At 35.6% G+C, this 26,132-nt stretch overlaps 2 protein-coding genes across 2 annotated transcripts; one reads left to right on the top strand and one right to left on the bottom strand.

Moving 5' to 3' along the window:
- The first annotated feature begins 2,359 nt into the window (after positions 1-2,359).
- Positions 2,360-3,537, top strand: LOC145557375 (uncharacterized). The gene is made up of 3 exons (XM_081618557.1): positions 2,360-2,761; positions 2,842-2,889; positions 3,076-3,537. Exons 1-3 carry the CDS (start codon positions 2,360-2,362, stop codon positions 3,535-3,537), a joined length of 912 nt encoding a protein of 303 aa, XP_081474683.1.
- Positions 3,538-11,128: 7,591 nt separating this feature from the next.
- Positions 11,129-24,248, bottom strand: LOC145558324 (GBF-interacting protein 1-like). Its single transcript, XM_081619533.1, has 11 exons — positions 23,739-24,248; positions 20,809-20,852; positions 18,477-18,582; positions 17,726-17,843; positions 17,317-17,621; positions 17,046-17,186; positions 15,999-16,386; positions 13,696-13,978; positions 13,305-13,457; positions 12,185-12,694; positions 11,129-12,001 (listed from the first exon to the last, which is right to left on the bottom strand). The coding sequence occupies exons 1-11, from the start codon at positions 23,902-23,904 to the stop codon at positions 11,708-11,710; spliced, it is 2,508 nt and encodes an 835-aa protein (XP_081475659.1). The 5' UTR covers positions 23,905-24,248; the 3' UTR covers positions 11,129-11,707.
- Positions 24,249-26,132: the final 1,884 nt, after the last annotated feature.

Here is a 26,132-nt window from a genome sequence, read left to right as displayed (position 1 = left end):
AGGTTAACTAAAGGCCTTAAATTCCCTAATGTCTATATTGTGAGAAAAGCAATTAGATCACATAGCATTGAGAATTCATATGATTATTATATGTTGCATAATAGCAGAAAGAAGGTGTATGTGTGTAGACACCCATTTGTGTCTCACCAAAACCAAACCCAGTGATGAGTACCTTTCGCGTCGAATCATAATCGAATGAAGTGAAAGTGTGGAAAGTCTAGTGTTGCGGATAGTTTTAATTTCTTTTCTCTTCTCTCTGTTTTTGAAAACTTATTTTAAGAAAACAGTCAATCCAGTTTGGTTGGTCCATGATATGGGTCCAATAGTAGTGTAGTTGGATAGGTCTTGATAAGAGCTTTCCAACGATATATTATAACCCAATTTCGATGAATATTGAGGAATTTATGGCCAATGTACTAAACTGGGCCCGGTTTGAGCCTTATATGCGGCCCAAAAATCAAAGAGGGCCTAATATAGATTTATCATTCCTAATGTAATTAGGAACGATTTTAGTCTTCTAGATTCTTCTAGAAGGTTCTTTTCATTCCTAATTCAATTAACATTGATAAATTGACTTTTGTTGACTTTTTAGAGTTTTAATTAAAATCAAAGAGCATTTTTTGAGGAAAATACGATTTTATCCTCCTGTACGACAATTTTTATCTGATTTTAAGAAAACGCGTGATTTTCTGAATCAGCGCCAAACGCCAGCTGTAGCGCCTGGCGCTAATGTTGGCGCCTGGCGCCAATAGCCAGCGTTGGCGCTGATCAGGTTTTACGTGCGCCAAAACTCTGTTTTGATATTTTATCTTTTTGGCTGATTTTCTTTATAAATAACGTCGTAAAAACTCCGTTTTAATTCACCAACTCTCATCAAGATTCTCTTGATTACTCTCTCTCTCTCTCTCTCTCTCTCTTTTCTAAACTAGCTTATCTCAAATATAAAAATTCCGCATTCATTAGATCTAGATACACCTAGCCATATTCGAAGTTGCCTTCGCCCTAGACGTGAAAGGTTTAATTTCTGAGGGTTTGGTCCCAAATCTCTATTTCAATTATTTAATTTAATTGTTTTGTTTTATTATTTTCCTTGAAGTTACTGACGTGTGTATTTTGTTATTAGAAAGAGGTACGAGGCATCAAAGTAAGTACTTTAATGATTTTTATTAATGTTATGATGTAGAAATCATGTTTAGGTTGTTGTTATGATATTCCTAGTATTATGTCTAGGGTGACTTTAATACTAAATACGATTGTTACGATGCCTTTTATGTTCTTCCTAATATTTATGATTGTTAGTATCATGTTAGGGTTAAAGATTTGATTTTTAATGCTTAGTGACATGCTAGGGTTTGTTATTAATCTTGTTAGTATCATGCCTAGGATCTTGCTATTCTTATGCTTTAACATGATTATGATTATTATTATTATGATTATTATTATTATGATAATTATTTATTATTGTTATTATGTTGCTTGATTATATATATTTATTGTTATTGCTTGATCACACCTTTTATGCATGTTTAAAGGGAATTTGTACTTGTAATCACGCTTAATAAGATAATTAATAATCTTGTTTAGGGTTAATATGATTATAATTCAAGTGATCGCCAATATTAGATTTATTTGTGCATTAATATTCAACCAACATAGATAAATAGGTTTAGGGTAATCCTATTGATTGTATGTTAGTCAGAAAGCGCACATGAATACGATCAGAATAAAGTAGAGGCCTATTATTAGGGCAGGTTCAACCTCTTTTAGGTTGGATTTGTACCTTCATCCCTGAACCCTTATTTGGTTCAAGACCTTATGGAGTTGACGATCTCTTGGATCGTTAAGGGGTGTAACCTTCACCCTGTGAACGGTTTACAAGTTCCTAAAAAAACTTGTTGGCGACTCTTTTGCTCTATCTTCTTCCCTTTTGGACGCCACCATACTTTAGTGTATGATCACAGTGGGGTTCAAGCTAGGGGATTAACGCTTGAAATATTCCCTACAATGTGTATTGCAAAAACAGGTGCAGTAGTTGTCCTTGAGATAGCAAACATGGAAAGTTGAAGGGGGAGTGTATGTGTGAGGATGAGAATAAGTGTAGGTTTAAAATCTGCATAAGGCATATACCAGGAGAAGACACCATGCAGATTAAGAGCATGAACCTGACTCACACTTGTGGCTTTTATCATGTAAGCAGTAAAGTAACTTCAGAGTATTTAGCTGAAAGGTACTTGGATGAGTGGAGATCTGATCCCACTTGGAAGTTAGCTAGATTTGTGGACAGAGTGTATAAGGATTTAGGGGTGCATATAGGGTATTATTACAAGGCATGGTTTGAAGGGATGGGGAAAAATTGATCATGTATGGTGATTCAGCTGAGGAGTATGCTAGGATCTTTGATTATGGATTTGCAATTTTGAAGTACAATTCAGGTTCTTCTGCCATAGTTGTCATAGAAGGTATAGAGAGGCCTCCACCATATTTTAAGAGGATATATGTATGTTTAGAGGCTTGCAAAGTTAGTTTCAAAAAGGGTTGCAGGCCTCTAATTGGTGTGGATGGTTGTCACCTTAAGGGTGCCTTTCGTGGGATGATTTTGGTGGTTGTGAGTAAAGATGGGAATAATAACATCTACCCAGTTGCTTGGGCTGTGGTGGAGGCAGAAAACAAGGACAGATGGACTTGGTTTCTGGAATTGCTAATCAAGGACATTGAGTTTGAAGAAGGAGAAGGGCTGACAGTTATTTCAGATAGACAAAAGGTAAGCTAATTTGTGCAATTCTAATGTAAGTTTTCATGTATTAGATCAGTCTAACTCATTTGGTAATTTTTGGCATGTAGGGGCTTCTTGAAGCATTTGAATTAGTTGTGCCCAAAGCCGAGATAAGGGTATTGTGCAAGGCACATTTGGGCTAACTTTAAGCTCCAATTTACTGGCTCAATGTTTAAAGAATATTTCTGGAGGGCTGCTAAATCAACAACAAAGGTAACATACTAATTTTACTCATTGTCAGTTTGTGTATTTCAAGTATAGATCATGTCCAAAATTTCTTAAACATCTGTCATGTGAACTAGGTGGATTTTGATGCTGAGTTAGCATGCATTAGGGAGTTAGATGAAGATGCTTTTAAGTATTTGGATGCAATCCCAGCAAGACATTGGTCTAGGAATGCATTTAGGACCACATCCAAATCTAATATGCTCCTGAACAATATCTGTGAAACTTTTTATTCTGTTTTGAGGAGTGCAAGAGATAAACCTGTCATAACTTGTTTAGAGTGGATTAGAAGATATGTGATGAAAAGGAATGCTGAGAAATGGGAGGAATCTCAGAAACATGATGGCAGATTCATGCCTTACATCACAAAGGTGTTCAAATGGGTGGCAGAATCAGCTACTAAATGCACAATTGTGCCAGCAAGGATGGATGTTTGGGAAGTGGATCATTATTCTGACAGGTTTGTTGTGAACCTCAATGACAACACATGCACATGCTTCAAATGGGAGTTGAATGGTATTCCATGTGCCCATGCTTAGGCTTGCATTATGAAGAAGAGGGAAAGACCTGAGGCCTTTGTCCATGAATGCTACACCAAGGCCACTTATTTAAAAGCTTACACACCTAGCATAAAACCTATGCCTGGGATGAAATAGTGGGCAAGGTCTGACATGGTTCAACCACTACCTCTTCTGATGAGAAAGATGCCTGAAAGACCTTCTCTAAAGAAGAGAAAGAAGGAGCAGGGTGAAGGTGCAGATTCAGGAGCTGTCAAAAGGCCAAAGAGAGTGTACAAGTGTTCAAAGTGTGGAAATACAGGACACTATGCAAACAAGTGCAAAAATCCTCCAGCCCCACCCAAAGACATAGACTTAGGTGGAAGGCCATAATCAACTGATGCCTGGTCAGTTGCTAGGAGGAACAAGAACAAAGATAGAGCACTTAGGAAGGTAAAATGCACTTGAAGTTGTACTTTTTATTGTGTTTGTATTTTATGCATATACTCACTGTAATATCCTCTTATTGCAGGAACAAGATGCACAAGTGGTGTCTAGTCTTCAAGCTAATGAGTCTGCCCCACTTACTGCAAGTCAAAGTAGCCAACCATCACAACAACAAGCTGCAATTCAACCATCAACAACCACTCTAGGGAAGACAGCAGGGAAGTCAAAAGCAGCCCCTAAACCAAAGTTGCCTGCCAAGTCTAAAGGCAAAAAACAACCTCAATGTAAAGTTTAGTTTAATTAGTTGTTGTAGTTTCTTATTTAACAAACATTAAGTTGTTTTTGCACCTTAGGTACTTAGAAAAGTATTTCTTTTTGTCTTGTGTTGACAAACAATGGTTAACAGGGTGATTAAGGGCAAGAGACCCTTTTTTTTGAGCTGTAAATGTAATGCAAAACTAATTTGGTGCAATTAATCAATGAACAACAACCTTTTGGATCAAAATAAAGCTTGCATTTTCATTTCTTTGTTCAAACCATACATAACAAAAGCACACCATGTATGCTATCCACTATCCATATTTGGTTACAAAACTTGTAGCTAATCATGGAGTTAACATGCATTCTACTACAATTACATACATAGCCCTAAAACAAACTACATTGCATAATTCTTTGCCAAATACATAACAACCAATCCAATTGCAACATAAACAAGCTTTTCCCAAGCTATCTTATTACCACCATTCTTTAAATCCATGGCTTTTACCTTGTATTTCTTCATTAGTTTCTGGTTCTGCTGCACTAGCCTTGCATTTTGATCTTGGAGTAAGCTTACTTCCTGTTTTAAGGTGGCAATTTCACCCTTCATCAGTTTCTTCTCTAGCACTAGTTGATTAGTTACTATTATCTGCCACTCAACAACATCTTCATCAATCCACTCAAAAAATTTGCACCCACGCCTTCCAGTTGCAGCATCATAGAACTTACATGCCACTAATTTCCTTCCAGGATTAGTGCTTGTCCAGGAAGTCACCATTTTTGGAGGAATTCCACAATGGCATTTGCTTGGGTAAGGGTGAGCTGAGTGAAAAGAAGAGTTCGACATTCTGCAATAGACAAATTATAACATAATTCACAACCAATCATCCTTAATTAGTAACCCTAGGACAACGAATTTCAATAAAAATCAACAAATTCTCCCAATTGCAAATTATCCCCAATTTATAAGAACCCTAAATTTGTGTTTTTGGTAATCTGTAAACCCTTGTTGCAAAATACATAATTAATGGAGTGAAAGAGACAAATTACCTCTGAATTGTAGACCGATATTCTTTTCCCTTCTTCAATTTGCGATTTGCAGACAAAATTTGATTTTTGGAAGTGCGATTTTGAGAAGCAAGGGAGGTTGGGGTTATAAACACGACTTTTAGGTTTTAATTTTGGAGGGGAATAAACAGATGGGCCCCACACGCTGGATTTTCTCGCCGGAAATTAGAAAGGGGTAGTGCACCTCAAACTTTTTAAATATGGGGGGTAGTTTTTTTGATAAAATTTTTAAGTGGGCAGTTGTTTCCAAATACACCTATTACACGTGTAGTTGCTGACAATTTTTCCAAGGATAAATACATTTCATTAAATACAACAATTTAAATCCCCCATTAAATGACACACCATGAACACATGCATGCTGCAATTTAGAATACACAAGATACACAAAAATTCAACATAGGCTTTACTTTTCACCATAACAAGCAGAACATCAGGATGGTATCTAATACAGCATACATGGGACTAAACCAAGACCAATCAATACACTACACACACCTAATGGTATTAATACAATACCAACAATCCATCTTAAAGCACCATCCTAAGTCCTAACGCATCCATTTTTATTCACAACACCAAGTCTACAACAAACAACTATCATTCTAGAAACTACAACACAGCCTCAAATCATCAATTTTCAACAAATTTTCAATTGCATTTGTACATCCATATTTTAATAGGAAAAAAAAAAAAAAAAAAAAAAAAAAAACACCCTTGAATCATCCACTTCCAACATTTTATCAAATCCAGAAATCAACGTTGTAATTATCCTCAAAAATCAATAGTGGTACGCATGCAGAACACTACATTCAGAATTAACCAACAAAAAACACAATTAAGTCATTAAAATTTCAACAAACAACACGAAAACAACCGGAGCCTCGCTAACACAAAAAACTTATTCAATGGAATTACAAAATCAACAGATATCAAAACCAGAACCCTAACTACACACAAAATCAAACAAATATCAACACAGACTAACACAAATTACAAATTCAATGGAATTTAAACAAACATAAGGCAAAACTATGGTAAACCCTAACTACACACAAAATTCAAAAAATACAAAATGAGAGAATTACCAAAAGCGGTTCGAAAATGCTACTTGACTGCCGCGATAACGTTCTTGCGTCCACTGCAGCTTCAAACCTACGGAATTTGATCGCAAATCTACGGAGAACTTCTTCGTCTCTTGAAATGAAAACCCTTGAAATTTTTCTCTTTCTCTCTTTTCAGTTCTACCTCCAAAAGGCTTACAATCTCTCTCCACTTTTTAGACTTTTCATTTCAAAACTTTTGCTGAACACGTGTGGGCCCCCATACTCTGCGTTTTTTTTTTTTTTTGTAAAGTAGGACAGCTTTATAAGGAAATTACCTTGGTACCCTTACTTGAGACCAAGTTGGTCTCAAGTAGCTAGAGACCAAGAAATCCTCTTAATTATACATTAAAAGTACAACTGAAAAAGAGAGTGTAATTGAGATATTTAGAAAAAAAAAAAAAAAAAAAAAAACTTACTAAAAATAGAAAGGTGGAATGTAATTTTGGAATACCCAAAATAGAAAGGAGGAATGTAATTTAGGGACGGAGGGAGTATAGGTGTTTGGCAAAAGTAGCGGTTGCAATACTAATATATATCAAAATTCATGTAATTATAGTTTTAAAAGTAATAAAATTTGTCAAACGCTACCCGCTACTTCTAAACGGTACTATTTTTAATGTTTGAGAAAAGCTACCTAAACTCTATCTTATTACTAACCGCTACTAGAATCGCTACCTTGCCAAAACACTCTCAAATTTTTTGTAGTAGTGTTTTGATTGATCAAAACGCTAACCGCTTCCTCAAACGCTACTACCAAACAGAGCCTTTATGTTTTTTTTAGGAAAATTTCACATTTGCTACCAGAGAAACCACCTAGATTTACATTTATTACTGGTTTAATTTTTTATTTTATATTACTACCATCTAAATCAGAGTATTTTAAAAATCACTACCACTTAACGGAATCCGTTAGGATTTTCGTTAAGTTTATCAAAAATAAAATAAATAATTAAAAAAATAAAAACCACCTTCCCCCTCCCCCAACTGCCACCCCTTCCCTTCCCCCCCTACTATCGGCAGCCGGCGCCCAGACCTTCGGCCAGTGCCGGCGAGAACCCAACCCCTCCCTTTCCCCTACCCCTACGCAGCCAACGCGAACCCCCTTTCCCTTTCCCCGTTCTCGCTGCCCCGACCCCCACCCCGAACTAAAACCACCCCTTTTCCCTTCCTCCCACCGAAATCCGCCCCCCCCAGCCCCGTTCCCCCCACCGAAATCGACCCCTCTCCCCTTCCCCTACCGTTTTTTGCCTTCCCTAACCCTAAACCGCCACCCCAAAACCACCCAAAATGAATTTAGGGTTTCGTTTCCGGCTCGATTCAGGTTGGGTAGGGGAAATCGGTCGTTTTCGGCTCGATTCAGGTTGGGGAAAGAGGAAATCGGTCGTTTCTGGCTCGATTCGGGTTGGGGTGGTGTCGGGGCTGGTGTTTAAGGGTTGGGGGTGGCTATTTTGGGTGGGGGAAGGGTGGTGTCGGGGCTGGTGTTTAAGGGTGGGGGCAGCGAAGAAGGAATAAAGGAAGGTGGTGGGCTGTCACCGGCGCCGACAGGGGGTAGGGAGGTTGCTGGGTTTAAAAAAAATAATCATGGTGGGTCGAAGGTAGCAAACAGGGAGGTAGTGAGGGTGTCCGACGAGGGAAGGGTGGCAGTGAGGGTGGTTGATCTCACTAACGGAAATTGTAATGGAAAGTGTTAAGTGGCAAAATTAAAATTATGTGATTTCGTGTGGTAGTAATATAAAATAAAAAAATTAAACCGTTAGTAAATGTGAAGCTAGGTGGTTTCGCTGGTAGCAGATGTGAAATTTTCCTTTTTTTAATATCTAAATATTAATAAAGAACATGATAATGTTATGTAATGAACACTATTTATATATATCCATCGCAATTTGAAGATAGAATTCAAAGAATATTTTATAATAAGCAATTAACATTATGCCACAAATAAAAATACATTATACTGACAAACAAAGAACATGGACATATGTTCTTTCCACTCTTTTGATGCAAATATGTTCTTTTCATTCTAGGTATATGTTCATTATATTTTTAATAGTATGCTCTTTTCACTTTATATATATGTTCATTACATTTTAATAGTATGTTCTTTTCACTATAGCTATATGTTCATTATTTTTCTATACTATGCTCTTTCCTACAAAACAGCTATACAATTCAGCGTACTGGCGCCTGCAGGGACGATCGATTGATGTAGGGCCTGTTCTAATAGACTGAAATCAATTGAACTGAAATGAATATTTTATAAGAGAAGGAAATTAGGAGTTGAGCTTAACTGAACTGAATTGAACTGAGCTGAACTGAACTGAACTAAACTAAACTGAACTGAACTGAAAATAAACATATGAAAACAAGCCCGTAGAACAAAACAAAGTTAAAAGGAAAAAAAAAATTAACGTTGTCGAGCTTTGATAGCCAACCAATGAGCTGGAGCAACCCAACGAGAAACCTTACGAATCTAGCAAGAAAATCCAAAAGAATTGTCCTAATATCATGAAGCAACCAAATGCATGAGACTAGCTTAGGCCTGTTCAAGGATTGGATATCTTATCCGAATACTCGATATTCGATATTCGGATATTCGATATTCGGATATCCAAAATTTTCGGATCGGATGCTTCGGATATCCATTATCCAATATTAAGTAAAATTGTTATGACTACTTTCTAAATTTCACTAATTTTACCGTTTTTTTTATCCCTAAGTTGTACAACATATTTTAATAAAATAGTAGTCTTTTTGCAATAAATATTATCATCAAATATATTAATAATATTATAATAAGTTAATAATACAAGGTTAGTTTTATATGAACAATTTATAAATTTTATATATATTTCACTATTTTAGGCTTTATATTTCGGATATCTTTCGGATATTGGATATTTGAAATTTTGAAAATTAATATCCAAATCTGCATTTGATATCCGCTTTTTCGGATCGGATATCCGATCTAAAATGAAAACTCGGATTGAATATCCAAAAATTCGGATCGATTGCAGATCGAATTATCGAATTTTCGAATTCTCGGATAATTTTGTACAGACCTACATGAGACGCCATCCGAGTGAGAGAAGAGAGACCAATATAGCACAATCCGAGTAGATAAGAAAGCAAAGGTGTCTTTTCTACATGGTTGATCGATAAAAAAAAAAAAAAAAAAAAAATCAGAAAATTCGTCTTTATACAAATAAAGGTTCAAGAAATTATTTATACATAATGGGCATAAACTTTAATGACAAGTTGTAACAGGTGAATATCACTTATCGAATTTCATATGGTTGACTTTTATGAGTTGATTTTGTAATTCATTTTATTTTTCCTTTTGCTCTCGGTTCACTTTTCTTTTCTTTCTTTTTTTTTTTTTTTGGCAACACATATTGTTGACAAGTTGTCTCTACATACAACACTATTAGGGGTCGTTTGGTTCGCGGATTATAGGTATTAGGTATGGGTTTAGACTGACCAAAACCCATACCATATCTTTGGTTGTCAAAAATATAATTTTTAAACTCATACCTCAAACCCATGAGGTATGAGGTTTAGAAACCTTGGGAGGAAGGTGGGTTTGGCTCATTCCATTCCCTTAGGTATCAAATATATGAAATTAAGGAGATGATATTTCATTCCAGAATTGAACCAAACACATGGTATTAAGTATCAAGTTCCAACCCGATACCACCTTAACCTTATTCCTGATTCCAAACCTATACCACTCTGCGAACCAAACGCCCCCTTAGAAATTTAACACATCATTAAAAGAGGGAAGAAGGTTATGAGTCAAATCTAAATTGAAATTTAATAGAATTTGGGCCTATTATTCTAGCCACTAAAAGCATGCCAAGTTAAATTTGTATATAGGTGTCACGTGCACAATTATATATGTAACCTTTACCTACTTAAATCTCGGATGTAATGTATGAGTATTTCATACAAAATATGTCACTATGCTTATGATATAGCTTAATAACATTCCTCGTTAATAATGTCCAAACTATAGTTTAATCAATGACCATGACTTTAAGATGGTGTCTTCGAAAGTCATTATGTATGTTCTGTTTCCTACTGTGATTTATGAGAAAACATCCTTGGTGACTTGATATACCACATTCCAAGTAATCGTTGTCTAATGTCTATACTCTATATTGTAGATATCATGGTTGCCTTCTATATATTTTTATTAACGGTGTCTTTAAAGTCATTTTGCCAGATTTTACCATTCTTTCAAAATACAAACAGCCAATAGCTAAACCATTGGTCGAACCAGACAACACACCCAGCAACCGAATGCTTATTGCCAAACAAGATCGTTAGCCATAATGATCGACGTATGACCCCTACAAACCCATTAGCTTACTTACAAGTTAGGACCATCACCATTCACCACATCTACTACATAAATTACATAGTCAGGACATCCACTACATGATCGAAACCCAACTGTTTAGCACAACAGCATTGCATAAAACCTTCATAAAGAATGGGTAAGAAAGTTCTAAGAAATTACAACTTATATGGACTATAAATATATCTCATAACAGACGTTTCTTCAATTTAAAATGAAAACTGACCAAAAAAACCTCAACAAGATAAGATCACCAAATCTACTAAAACCATTTCTAAAGTACAAAAGCTGTAATACGCGACTACAATTTTTCAAGGCAGCAAGTGCAGACAGCTTATGAGATCAAAGAGAAGCTCTTACTAGAAAATTCAAGGAAACAAGAGAGATAATCAAGTGAGACAATTTGCGAACTGCTTTTGCTTAATACCAAATACAACAATTTCAGTTCATTCAATACATCCTCTTCTTCCCAACAAAATTCACTTTACAAATAAGAGAACAGAAAGAAGAAAATGGAGAAAAAGGGGGAATCCAACTAACCTACATCTTAGACCTCTTTATAAATCCTAACCTTCATAAACTTCGAAAAATACCTTGCCAGTCACTCAAGTAAATTCTAATACAAAACTTGAATTTTTTTTTTTAAAACAAAAACTTTAAATATGACTGGGGAAGATCAGAAAACCATATACCAACAGAATGAAAAAGAAACCTGCTCATATCACCCCCCCAAGCTAGCTAAAAATTTGTAATATTTAGTCAATGGCAGATTGTCATTCTATACCTCAATTTATGCTATTAGCACCACCAGAAGATACCTTTGGCTAATCCTTCGGCCTGCTTTTATGATGTTATGTCCTCACATACAACCCCCATATAATCTTTTTGATATTTTCAGCAATTGTCAATCCCAGAGAACTCCCACCATCAAAAGATCTTGTCGAGCTTACAAGAAAAGGGCACTTGTTCCAGATCAGTAGTTATTTGGCCAATTCATTTGTGCATGTTGAGATTGTTGATAAACATTAGCTGTTGCACCCGCCATATCAACAGCCCCAGGCATGGCCTGGGATTGTTGTAGAAAGGGATGCACACTAGCTGCTGTAACTGCTTGAGCAGGATGGTAAATGCCGGCAAAGGTACCTTGGCCAGCCTGGGTAGGTGCAAAAGTCACATGCTGACCTTGAGGAAGATTGTAGAAAGAGTTTGCAGGTAAATTGGCAATGTCACGACCTGGTGCAGGAATCCAGACAGTAGATCCTTCGCTCTGCAACACAATAGAATTTTAAATCATCCCACAACCAGTAGAAATGCAAGACAGCCAAAAATAATAGTGTATTTAAAAACCGATAAAAAAAAAAAGGGGGCATTGGGTAGTTATGGAAAAATAGAAAGAATATAACAATTATAAAAAGAAATAAAGTAAATAAAATGGCAAGACCAAGCTAACCTGTTGCCCAGTTATATACATATTATTATCCTTATACTGGGATGCAGCATGATCCTCATTTGCTGTTGAATTTCCAGCTGTAGAAGCTGAAACAGAACTGTAACCTACTGGTGAGGCCCCATATGGTCCATAACCTCCACCTATACCCATGTGCATTGAGTTCCCAATATTACTTGCTGGCTTATACTGAGACATTGGAAATTTAACTGCAGTCGGGCCCGCCGCAGGAGCAGGTTGTGCTGGATATACATTGCCAGGCTGAGCTTGCTGAGGGAATGCATGATGATTACCAAGAAACTGATGCATGGCAGGAGGTGGGACATAAAATGGAGGAAAATAATGGCCATAGGGAAGATAATTTGGCGGGTAATGAGGTATATGAACTCCAGCTGGTTGGCGGAAAAGAGGCATTGGCTGTTGAGTGACACCTATAGAGTTTGGCATTACACCAGCAGCTTGAGTTACAAGTGGTGTTTGAGCTGCTGTTGACAAGACCATAGAATTTCCGCCCTGCAAATGGAATAAACAGGATACAAATGCATAAATGCAAGAATTACTTAACAAAATAAAATCAATATTGATCTGATAAATTTAAAAATAAAAAATAAAAACTGTACAAAACAAACTACCAAGGGCACTTCAGAAAAATCAAAACGACTTCACTCAAGTTCCATAAATAAACAATTTTCCAAGCAAATGACATGTCTACCATCCACCATTTTTATCAGATTTAAGACCCTTATATAATCAAGTTTTGGACCAGAGTCCAGAAACCTCAAAAGAAACTACAGTTCAAGGCTTCAAGCCATTTAAAAACCTACTCAAGGACAAGTACGGACAAGTGTCAAATATGACAGTTCAAATGTATCATATTAGATGTTTGCAATAACAAAGAAGGTTAAAATAAATAAAAACATGAAAACTACTTCAACAGGCCTTCCACAATTCAACAATATCCTCTAATGTTTAAGGTCCCAGTTACAGAGGATGATCATCTGTCGTTTAATAAGAGGGTGTATACTGTATAATAATCAATAAAAGGAGATGGCATGCTCTATTTTAACATTGCACCATTAGCCCCCTATGCTTTGAAATTCTTTAATGAAGTGAGCATACAAACCTCTGTTGGAGATTGTGAAGGCAGGACTGCCACATTCCCATTGTACTTCGCAGCAGCCAAATGTGCAGGAAAGGGGGACACACGACCATCACTGTCTGCTCCAGAGCGATAAAATTGAGCATAGAAGCTTGAAGGATCCACTGGTTGTTGCACCTGACCAGTAAATCAAATTAGTACATCAATAATCTTACCCAAACAACAGGGGGCGAAAGGTGAAATATAGATATTGTAAACATATTGTAGCAGTACAATCTATGAGATACAAGTATTTTGGAAATATTACACACACATGACCCACCCCCTACATCTGCCTATCAACTGTTTAGCAGGATCAAACATCCAACGGACCAAAGATCCAAATTGACATCAGCAAGGAAAATAAAGCACTTACTACAAAGCTAGAAGCTCTAGAAGCATCACGAAGTTGTGTCTCTGAGGCCTCTTGTGATCCTAATGGGTTGCCAAGCATTGGCGGCAACAGACCAAAATTATAATTGGTAGAAGCATGGACATTAGAAAGCTGAGGACCACTAACTGTCTCCTTTGAGTCACTGAAATCAGGTACAGAATTAGTTGGAGCGTTGACATCACCAGATGACATGTTTTCCTCAGGCTTAGGCGATTGTGAACGATCAGCATAATCAACTTCCTCTTCAGGCGACAATGTGCTCTGACTGCAGATTAAGATTGAAAATTTTTAGGTTAGATAGAACACAAGTTCAAAGCATATTATCTCCATAAATAAAAAAATTTAATAAAATTGCACATCAGATATTTGTTCAAACATAAAATATAACATACACAGTAAATTTAAATAGTAAATCATGCCAGCAGAGATATAGAACATACTACTCAGATTTCTTCAATTGTTTCATATCGATTTTCATGTTTGGTGATGCACAACTTTGACCATTTCTAATTATCTATATTAAAAAATTATAATAATTTGATATTTTGAAAAGATAGATGAAGACAAATAAGTTTATACTATACATAAATACATAATAACATCTGTATTATATATGGCAAATGCTAATGAGCGCCCCCGGGGCGTTAGATAAGAGAATTAAAAGTGGAAATATTAGAGTAAAACTAACATTAATTACACCGCCTGGGGCGCTTGTAAGCAAGATCCTTAATACATATTAGCAGATAAATAAGTAACTATAAAATAATGCAGGGGGATATCTTTTAATCTTTAAGAGGAAACCAGAGTAAAGCCAAATGCTTTAGAAGAAGCACTGATCACTGGACCACCCCGGCCCAATATATATTGTTTTAAACTCATAAGCATTCACAATCGTGGAAACGATTGCACAACCACCTTTGCAGGCGATGTAGATGATTTGCACCTGTTCCGTCCTCATAATATATTGGTCATGATAAAATAAAAAACCGTTACAATGGGTCAAGATAGGCCAAGATATAAGACCATGGCCCTGAGTCCAACTTCAATGCCATTTTCACAACCTAGGCAATGGTGCATTTCTTAATTATTTAGAATTAAGCCAAATCATTATTCTCACCTTAAAAGATACAAGTCCTAGATCTAATAAGCAAATATAGGTTCAATTCAGAGTATTCAAATTAGGAAATTCTTACTAAAGACCACTTTAAGGTTACTCCTTTTGCCCCTATTTGCTTGAACCATTTTGACTTTTCAAGCTCTCCAAAACACATCTTAAAACATAAATATCTCAAATTTAGCTTATCCAAAAATTATAAATATATGATTGTTTAAAAGTAACATTGAAACAAATCCAACAAGATCCCACATGACTGCTATATCTTATGGATTAGTGATAATTTATGGTCAAAGTTTTTAAATTTTGACTCACAAAATTGCAATGAAGCAAACAAATAGGGACAAAGGGAATAATAATTAATAAGTTCAAATAAACACATTTCAAGGTTAAAAAACTCAGTCAAAATCTTAGAAATCAAATAATAGTCTAAGAAAGTTCAGGCCAAGTAAAATAAGTTTAATTGAATTTAATTTACAATACTGAGAGAATATAAGGTCAACAGTTCAGTGTTAGCAAATAAATTCTGGAGTTTCAAGTTGAAAAGAATTTCCATCACCATCCATCTATCTCTTCTCCTCACATATCTCTTACTTTTCTCCCTTACACAACTGAGAAAAGATGACCAACTTAAAGCAAAGTAGAGTGCCACTCGAGAGAATTAAAAGAATGCTGAGCCAAGGAGTTCTGCAGCTTAAATTGAAGCAATCCTCACAATACTGGGCACAGTCAACAGATGAATACATTTATACGTATGACTAGACCATATGAGCAACAGTATCACCAAGATAACAAGACATAACGATAACACCTCTAACCCTGTCCACATTCACATATTTGGCAATTAAATATGTGTACACTACCCAATTCAAAGTATTCTTCCTTGAATATTCAAAGGAGCAGCCATGAAACACACACAAATAGATAAATAAATAAAGAACATCCAAACAAAAACATAATCCTCCTTGCCAGATGATAGAACCAACCACACAATCTTACTGTGCCAGTAACTTAGGCAATGATTCAAGACTAATTAAATGAGTGACATATCAGGGAAAAAGACAAAGAACACTTAAAAGGAAGAATGGCATCCTGGCAGGTATAGGCTGACAGCAAATAATCCTCAAGTTGATTGTATATTGTAAGAGAAAATGTATAAAAAGTTTCATACCTAGCAGCCTCCTCCACTGTTTCTTCAATTGCCTGTTCTGTCTCAGAAACGGATTTCAAGTTTTCAGCCTCAGATTCGCTGGAGGTTTTTGAAGCAATAACAAAAGTAGCATCAAAGCTTCCAAAACTCAAACCAGTCCGCACAGCATCAGGTACATGTATGTGGTTTGGAATAATAACATGCTCAGCATCCTTCACATGTAAAAGACCTTCCAGCTTCTTCTCTAGCTTGTTGGTAGCACAAGCTGAATCAGTTATGTTTTCCATGGATTGAGTGTCTGCACAAGATTCAGCTAATTTATTGGAGCCTTCAGGTGCAGCTGGTGTCTTAAGTCCTTGAACAGTATTTGTGTTGGTCACCTTTGGCTTCCACTCCTTATTGGGCCCCACTGAAACATAAAAAGTTGGTTGCGTAAATTCATTATTGAGCACCTATTGACATCAGGCGGAAAAATAAGACATTTCAAAATTAGAAAGGGCATAGCAAGGGAGCAAGTTGCCCTCAGACAGCAAATGCATATGACAGTATAATCCAGCTACAATCAATTCTTTAACTGAATTAATCTTTAAAAGCCCAGCAAGCTTAGTCACAAAGACATTATCTAAGTATCCCTATCCAACATAATAAACGTGACAAAGAAGTAAAGATGCATGCTTTCAGTTCTAATCAAGCAATTATCAACACCACAGAATTGCAATAGGCATGTTGTGAGTTGCGACTGGCAACTCCTCCTTAGACTCTCTCCCACGCAAGCGGAAATTCTGGGTAAACCTGGGGGTCCCAAGCACAACAAAGAGCTTGTTCCTAGATAATACAATCCAATAGTGAAGTAAAGTAAATGCATGAATGACTCCCATTGAGTTGGCAAAGAAAGCCAGGCTGGTATTCACTTTAAAAGCATGTCATTAGTGCTAACACCATCCAATACCAAAGGCTAGCCCTACAACTCAACTGAGAAAGAACTGAAACACGTTATAACAGAATTTAGTTTTGTCACTAAACAGTCAGGAGCAACAGATATCTTGACGAACACAAGAACAGGTATACCTTTTTGAGAGCCCAAAGCTTGCTGTGAACGGCTACCATAGTTAGAGGAAGGTCTACTTGAGCTTCCATGACTCAATGATGAAGGCTGCAACAATTCTGTAGACTGATTCTTCACAGCATGTGACTTGGCACCCACTTTGCCTGACATCAAAGTTACCAACATCAGGAGCAAATTAAGCATACAAATACAAACAAAAAACCTCGGTTTTTTATAAATAAAAAAAAAAGTAAAAGAAACCCCTAAAACTATATATTGGTCAACGGCCATCACCAGCATTTGATTTGTTTTCAGGAGAAGTATTTGAATTTGGCTCCACATGCGAGTGCTGGATTTCAACATCACGTTTAATGGTGCCAGCACCAGCAGGGACATCTGTATCATTAAAACCAACAGCTGGGGAGGTTGCTGCCAAAATAGATTCCACATTTACTCCAGACACCATGTTCGATTTCTTGCTTCCACCACTCCGTGTCTGTGGCTCAAGCTCAAGTTCCTTGGCCCCACTTAAGGTGTTGGCACCTTTAGTACCCCCTGAAACTACATTAACTGGACCATTGGGCATCTCTGTCACAGAGCTGTAGAGGATAAACAAGAGTATAGACATGTAAAGGTTGTGACGCCAGCAACAAGACCGTATATGAATAGTTGCTTTAAAGGAACAATTTCAACAAGATGTAACCTTCCATCTTCTTTTCTTTTTGTCTCCTGAAATGAAGGAGATGAAATAGATCCAGCTTTGTTAGAAGATTGGGTGATTCCATTCTCCTTAGCAGGATTACTTCTGCCACCGCCAGCATCTGAAAACGATGTCCCAAAATTCACATTGATGATTCATAATACAGATCAGAACAAATTAAAAAATGAAAACCACAGTAGTATAGCATGTAAGGGCCTGTTGCCCTGTTCATTTTCGTTTTTATTTATTTTATTTAATTTTTGTTTCTTTTTAAAACTAATAAAACAAAAAATAAGAAACCAGAAAAGGTGGTTGGCACTTTTTTCCTGCCAGTTTACAAAATCATGATGATTCTAATAAGTTTGACTAATTTTTTATTTTTATTACGAAACATATCATGAATTTCAAACACACACACACACACACACCAACAAAAAAAAAAAAAAAAAAAAAAAAAAAAAAAAAAAAAAAAAAAACTGAAAACTAAGAAACTACAAATATCATATCAAATAAAAGTTATCAAAACTCTAGAAAACAAAACAACATGAGAAAAGCCAAAATTTTGAAAAGCATACAGCTACTATAACTAGTAACAGCAGAAAAAATAGATGTGCAATTTAAACATTATGTGTGGTTATATTAATCTAAACAAAGAAACATTTGGTCAAAATAGTTTTCCAGAAAGTTTTAGATATGATAAATTTCTACAGAGCAATATTGACATAAACTCAATAGAGAATAATCTTCAACTCACCTGGTGCTGCATAACGAGATGCATAATTACCACGTCCACCACGACCACCCCGTCCTGGAGGACCAGGTCTCCACCGTGAATCAACAATTTCTCGGCCAGTCTGGCTCTGTAATATACAAACACAATAAGAACTCAGAATGCAAAACGCAATCCGAACAACAGGTGCAGCAGCCAACAATGACCGTCTCAGTGCAGAAAGTCCCACCAATTACAAGTATCAAACAAGTGCAACAGGCAGAAAAACAAAACCAACTAGTGTAGCAGAGAGAGTGTAGCAATTGGGTCATGTGTAAGGAAATGTAAAGATTTTAACAGGTGGTTTTGTATAAGATATAGTAGGAAAGAGAGTGTCATAAGTGGAGTTTGTGTAAGATGAAGCAGGAAAAAGAGTAGCAAATAATTCAAAATAGGAAAAAGCACTAACATAAGTGGGTGAGAGCCTTAAAGGAACGGATGTAATAAAATTTGGAAACTGAAATAGCTTAAGAATTTTAAACCCCTTACAAGAACGATATAATATACAAGTAGCATGATTCCTTCAGCCAATATCCCAAAGGTTTGCAATAAAAGAAAACATTGTTATGACAATGGGAAAATCAATCGATAAACTTCACTTTCCCCCTTACACGAGCAGCATAACGCCAATCACAGAGGTTACAAAACAATGAATGATACACAGAGTCATAGAGCATGCATTGTTTGATACCTCGATAGTCTAAGGCTTTTCCAAATGGACTATTAAGAAGTACTTTCTAAAACCTCCTTAAACTAATGTATGGATGAAGAAAAATCAATGAAGCTCAAGTAACTATAATTTATCCAAATTAAGAATAATGCTACCAGCAGCGCCTCAAATCACCCCTAAAACTAATGCTGACTTGGTGACTCTAAAGTAGGTTGAGACAAATGATGATCAATGATGTTCAATGCCAAGAAAGATAAAAGCTGAAATTGGAAGTCTTTTCCAGTTCTAAGGTTTAAATTTCTAAATGTAACTGATATTTGGGCATCAGGGTTGGACTGCCTTGAATGGTTCAATGAGTAAGATCTAGAAACACTGTTGTTACTGTAGCACTGCACACACATCTAGCTTTATTCATCCCAATAGAAGTTACACACGGCATAGAGATGGGTCTATGGAAAGCACAACCCATAAAAAGCATGGTCAAGGATAGGGGCATTGCAGGAGCAAAAGGCAGATACCTTAGTGGGAAATTAAAAAGGGGTTTGAATGCCAATATCACTAATTCAAAGCCACTCTAAACAGCAAACAGAACAGAGTCTCCAAGTAATAGTATTAATTGTTCCCAGTCTTAGAAAGGATCTCCATTACAAAAAGTATTGATTTAAAGCGGTGACACATGTAACGTTATATTTTCTACTATACAAAGGTTTTTACTTTTCAGTCAAAAATCCAAAACCAATTCAAGCTAATATTATCTCCCATCGATGCATTATAAAAATTGATGAAAATTGGCTAAAGCCAACCCTTGTTTATGCCAATTTATTCAAAACCAAGTGCTTGTTTATTATGCATAGAAAATAGTACTACCTCCGTCCCTTAATACAATGCCTCTTTCTCTATATTATGTGAGGAATAAATGCTCAAAAGAGGCATTGTATTAAGGAACGGAGGTAGTATTTCCTACAAATTTAATTTTCAAATGTACTAGGAACTATTATTTTTTGTTTGGTTGCTGATGGAATGTTCACTTACGTAAAGGAATCTAGGTAAATAATTTCCTCCATTTTGTGGGAAGTAGAGCTTCCTAAAGATTACAAATTCCAATATTTCTGTAAACCAAACAAATTCATGTTCTTCCTTCCAATTCACAAGAATACATTGGTCAGCAAAACAAGCACCAAGTCTTTCCACTTCCCTTTACCAGCAACAACTTAATCTTCTTTTACAAAATAAGTAACACCAGTAGAAATAATTTTAATGTCATGCATCTATTCCCCAAAATGCTAACCTACTCTTTTTTAAACCAGCACGCGTGCGCGCGCGCACACAAACAATTTATTTACCTCCTCTAATCCCGGTACACATTAAATAAATGGACGACGATGACTTATAATGACTATGAGAGAGAAACAGCCATATTCAAGCTTACAAAATATGAAACGGATAAATATTATCATTTAAAAAAATAAAAACACCAAAATAACCTATAAACACATTTATCGTCAATGTCTCACTGATAGTAAAAGGTCTAGACAGCCACACTGAACCAATAATTGCTTACATAAAAAAGTACTACTACATAAGCACTCACAAATTCACAAAGTTACTTCAGAAATTTAAATTAAATACACTAATTTCAAGACTTACCTCTTTTTTCCGATCTTTTTTCCTTTTCACTTCATGGAAGGTATCTAAAGAACACAAAAACAGCGTAAGAATGCAAAGAGTAATGCAGAAAATTCAATAAAGAGTATAAGTTTGCAACTGCCACAAATTCAATACATATATGAACGACAATTAAAGGAATGATTATTCTCAATAGCTTATTAAAAGGGTCATAAATTTATATATATATATATATATATATATATATATATATATATATATATATATATATATATATATATATGTCAAGTTACTAAAACCTAAACCAAGCTTCAAACTAAACGCCATCAAATCATCTTAGTATTCAAACAGGAAACAAACTAGATCTCCCTGTAGAAAGTGTGGATACCATGAGCATTTTACATCATTTCAATGGTGTGGTTTGCTTTTTGGCAGAGTGGGCAAACTAAATGTGAGGAGTATCCCATTAGTGTAAGGAGAATATTAAATCGCTCCAACATCAAACTTCAAAACTAAGACTTTTCAACAGACTTGAAAAAAACCTAGTTCTTTAACCTAATATGCCTATTACCGCAGTTGTCAACTGTGCAGCCACATGGATATCAGAATATGTCAATGCAAACAGAAATAATCAGTTTAAAAACCAGCTCACTGGAGAAAAGGCATAACTACCACTACTCTGCATCAGCAACTAATTAAAAAAAATCAACTACCCCAAATCAGCATTGCATACACACAAGTTCACAAACTTTACAAATACATTATTAGGAATTTCCTGTGTAAATAATTTTCAACCTACTCAGGGATTCCCATGTTATCACTTTCATTTACCATTATTTTTAGATTACTCCTTCCCTTTCATAATATTTTCCACCCTTGCCATTATTAATTGTCTCAAAATTATTTTCACACTAGCCCTCTCAAGTAAAGTCTCTTATTATCTCATTCTAATCCCACACTATCTCCCACTTTTCGATCTTGGGAATCAGGTTGCACTCTTTTATTGCATTGTCTTTACTTCTACACAAGGAGAGAATACAAGGAAGATGCCTACAAGGTATAAGGGGAAATTCTTTTCAGTCATAGATTGTCACGTATATTCCCAACATTATCAAAATACTTTGGAATACAATATCAAAAAGAAGAAAATCCACAACAATAATAGTGTGCTAAGAGGTACTCCTCTAATGCTAAAGTGCCTAAGTCAACCTAGAGGTTGCACTTTACAATTCAACTATAATGTGATAATATTTATCTAGAACTCCAAAAGGTGACTTAATAATATGATAACTTTCTCAATGGAAATTGCAAATTCACTCTCAAGTAAATAAGGAAGTTTTCCAATCAAGTCATGGACTATTTAAAAGAATAAAATGAGGGCCGTGGCAGGGTGGGATAAGAAAAGGGAGAAGTATTAGAAAAGGGTGAAATAATAGAAAAGGAAACTTTTGTGATCTCAAAATCTTATTTGAAACCATTAAACACCAAAAATGAAGGGATTAAATCAAATACAACCAAAATCATGATGAAAGGCAAGTGCACGATCATAGGGGCACATCCATCCTTGCAATCTTCCACCTTTCTATCTAACTACCCTATCACCTTAAATAGTCATGTGAAGTAAACCATATGCTTGGCCCTAATCCAGTTGTGTGCCCCCACTCACAAGCCTCCCTCTAGCCTTGATTCACCTCAAAGAACTCAGCTTCATTTATTGAAATATAAAATAACTAAATCTAACTAATTCCTTAAAACCACTAGACAAGCCCAAATGTACTTCAAGCAAAAATGACCTTCCATCATTCATCTAAAACAAAAATGGCAATATAAAGTAGTAAATTTATCTTTCCAACTGAGAGGCTTTCTTTCTTGACAGTGCGTCTTGAATTATAATACAAGTTCTACATGTATCAGGTTCCACGTCAAATAAAACATGAAACTCTTGAAAATCAAACAGGTTCCTTAAAACCACTAGACAAGCCCAAATGTACTTCAAGCAAAAATGACCTTCCATCATTCATCTAAAACAAAAATGGCAATATAAAGTAGTAAATTTATCTTTCCAACTAAGAGGCTTTCTTTCTTGACAGTGCATCTTGAATTATAATACAAGTTCTACATGTATCAGGTTCCACGTCAAATAAAACATGAAACTCTTGAAAATCAAACAGGCCTTCTTGCACCCATCTAACGAAGGTCATCATACCCATGGTGTGGGATAGGACTAAGTGAGCACCACTTCGCACCTCCCATCAACTCATTTCAATACGGCCTTGTAATTTGCATGCTTCTTTTTTACATTTCAAATAAAGAGTATTTATAGATAATGGAATACCAAGTCTTTCCATTCAGATTTTCAAAAGGACCTAAATAACAACTAGTTTCCAATAACTACCAAATTGCCAAATAATTAATTGACACAATCACTCATAAAGCAAGCACATCTACAACAACAACTATTTTTTTCCATCTTTAACTTGTTCAAAATTCAAAACTTAAATGCCATGACCACAACTCGATATAAGTACACTATAGAGAGGTCCAAAATTCCAAATTCCCAAATTAGTAAAGACACCTAACATATAAGTGAACTAGCTCATACAGTTTTGTGTTCAAGCTGACATTCACTAAAGTGTACAAACTACAGTAACCGGCTGCTTCCGAGAGCAAGGCGGGGAGCACTCAGGTAACTATAACCGACTTGCATGATGCTACATGGTTCTTCCATTACATAAAGCAAAATATAGCAGGGGAAAAAATAAAACACCAGCAATCAACGAATCGAAAACCGAGCAAGCTCATAAACCAACCCAACTCAAAACTAAACCACCCAATTGACCTGTAAGGTACAGCAAAACCACCAAAGCAAAAACAAACACACACACAATATATTGAAGCCGAAATCGAGCCGAAACACGGATCAACAGGATAAAATAGCGAGCAAGACGAACCTTGAAGGAGGAGCTTTTGAGTGGTTTCATTAGGATCCATTGAACAATCCTTAAGCATTGCATAAATTTCTTCATCACTGTGATTTCCAGTGATCTCTTTGATGTTCTGGATCGTCTTTTTCACATTGTTAGGGATGGTTGACGACACCCTAACCCCACCGCTCATTTTCACACCCCCTCCTCCAAACCCTAAAAAATCAAACCCCAATTCCAACAACAAACAAACACGAATTTTCCTCAATCAAATTAACGTTTCTGTATGAATTGGGAAGAATTCAAAAAAACCCTAAAAAAAAAGAGGGAAAATTGGGTAAAATTGAATAGGGACAATGATGTAATTGGGGAAAAAGATTGAAACTTTGAATTGATCTACGAAGAAAGAGGAGAGAGAAAGAAAAGGGGGGAGAAGAGAAGAGGAGAGAGAGAGGAAGAAGAAGAGAAGAGGGAGAGAGCAAAATGGGAGAGGTTGGAGGGGAGTGTAGGGCTTTTTTGGTGAGTTTGACACTATGTACTTTTCTTCTTCTCTTTCCCTCTCTCTTTTTTCACTCCTTTTTTCTTTATTGTTTGAGTTTGACAACCAATTTCTCCCTTCGGTGTAAGTATTCAACACTTTCTCTTTATCTAATCTGACACTCGTCTCATATTCCAATCGTATTCGAATCTAATAAGTATGAAATTAAGGTAAATTGAGATTGAATTAACCTTAATCGAATTCATAAATATATCTTAACATCGATTTATTCTATTTCCGTGATTTATTTGTTGTTAATTGAGTACTAAAGTGATCTGAGACAAATTTAAACCAAATGACTCATCACCCAAATATGACTCGATTTAACATGAATCTCACAACTGATCTATATTGATCTATTATGTAAATCTATGCACCACAATGTATATATTAAATTAAATGACAGAGGAGTAACTTATTTAATGACTTTGGATGACTAAACTAGTTCAAATTAATGCAAATAAGAGTCACGAGGAAGAAATTAAGGATTAAAAATGGACAAAGTTAAGTTATGACCAAGAAAAATAAGGTTTGAATTCAAATAGAATAATACAGATTCACCGCGTGGTACTAATGTGGGAATTTTTGTTACAAATAAGACAAACGGAAAAAAGGAGAAGCTTGCTACGCAAAACATGGGGTTTGGCAACATATGGTGTTCATGCATAAAACTAATTTTCTAGTTGTTTATGTGCCTCCTTTTTCAGTTAGTTGTTTTTTTATAGGTAAAAGAAAAAAAAAATCAAGAACCCCTCTTTACAGTGGAAATTTATACTAAATCAAAATAAAGAATATTATTGTGTCAAAAAAAAAATAAAGAATAGTAGATGAACTAGAATTATTAAAACATAGACATCCATATTATCAATTATTAAATGACCCTCTGTAAGTGATCTAATTTGTCGCGCAATATGCCTCATGGATACTATTACTTTGAAACTAAGTGAGAAGAGAACTCGTGTCGTCAACAATGTGCTCTATCATCCACAAGAGTGATCAAATGCCTTTTATTGAGTTGATGACTGTAAAATGTCACTTTCAATTTGAATTTTATGGAATTCTAGCTAAAGTGTTAAATTGCTAATTGAACTACATTATGAAGCAATGTGATTTTCTTTATGAATGCCTTGGTGTTATCGAACTTTAACATACATGTCTTGATGAAAGCTTCGCTACTATGTCTCATGATAACTCTTAAGATTGTTGAGTTTGTTACAAAATGAACTATCAACATTGAGTTTGATGAAGGTGGAGGGAGGTGTTTTCCAAGATGTAAGGAAAATGAATATGAGAGGAAAAGTTATGTATCACGGATTGAGATATCCAATAGAGAAAATTCGTAAATGTGAAACTTTCACCTATTGAATGCAAATAATTTTAGGTGGTAGATCCTATACATGTAAGGTTTTCATTACAAAATATAATAACATATCTCTCTTACTAAATACTCCAAATTTCCAATCACTCTCATGCGGGAGAAAAAATGAGGCACCTAGAATCTGTTATAATGAAGACCAAGGATTTTTAAGGTAAAGTTAACAAGTAATTATACTCTAGTTACTCCCTGTATTTCTTTTGTTCTTCCCCTTTTTTACACGTTTAATCCACACTATTTATCGTTAAATTTTTACTTATATTTCAGTTTTCCATCCGTCTCTTTATTAGAATCCCTTATTCCTTTTTTGGCAAATCAAAATCAAAGTCCCATTATAAGAAACTTTCCTTCTTAAAAAAGTGATTTTTTTTTTTTTACAATTTTAACCTCGTTCTCCTAATTTAACCCTCAAATTATCCTCAAATTTTCTGATTTTTTGTGCCAAATGTTCATTTATGACACACTATTTATTCTCTCTTTTTTTTTCCTCCCACTAGTTATTTAATGC

This window comes from Chenopodium album, chromosome 9 (genome assembly GCF_948465745.1).
Source record: "Chenopodium album chromosome 9, dcCheAlbu1.1, whole genome shotgun sequence".
Lineage (NCBI taxonomy): Eukaryota > Viridiplantae > Streptophyta > Magnoliopsida > Caryophyllales > Amaranthaceae > Chenopodium > Chenopodium album.
This window is presented reverse-complemented; position numbering and strand designations above follow the sequence as displayed.

Bases quoted from the DNA above. Each gene is read 5' to 3' on its own strand.
- LOC145558324 (XM_081619533.1), bottom strand. From the start codon at position 23,904: ATGAGCGGTGGGGTTAGGGTGTCGTCAACCATCCCTAACAATGTGAAA. The intron at 18,583-20,808 runs GTAAGTCTTGAA...TGTATATTACAG, and splicing joins AAAAAGATCGGAAAAAAGAG to AGCCAGACTGGCCGAGAAAT. The intron at 12,002-12,184 runs GTTAGCTTGGTC...ATTGTGTTGCAG, and splicing joins TGTATATAACTGGGCAACAG to AGCGAAGGATCTACTGTCTG.
- LOC145557375 (XM_081618557.1), top strand. From the start codon at position 2,360: ATGTATGGTGATTCAGCTGAGGAGTATGCTAGGATCTTTGATTATGGA. The intron at 2,762-2,841 runs GTAAGCTAATTT...TTTGGCATGTAG, and splicing joins TTATTTCAGATAGACAAAAG to GGGCTTCTTGAAGCATTTGA. The intron at 2,890-3,075 runs GTATTGTGCAAG...CATGTGAACTAG, and splicing joins TGCCCAAAGCCGAGATAAGG to GTGGATTTTGATGCTGAGTT.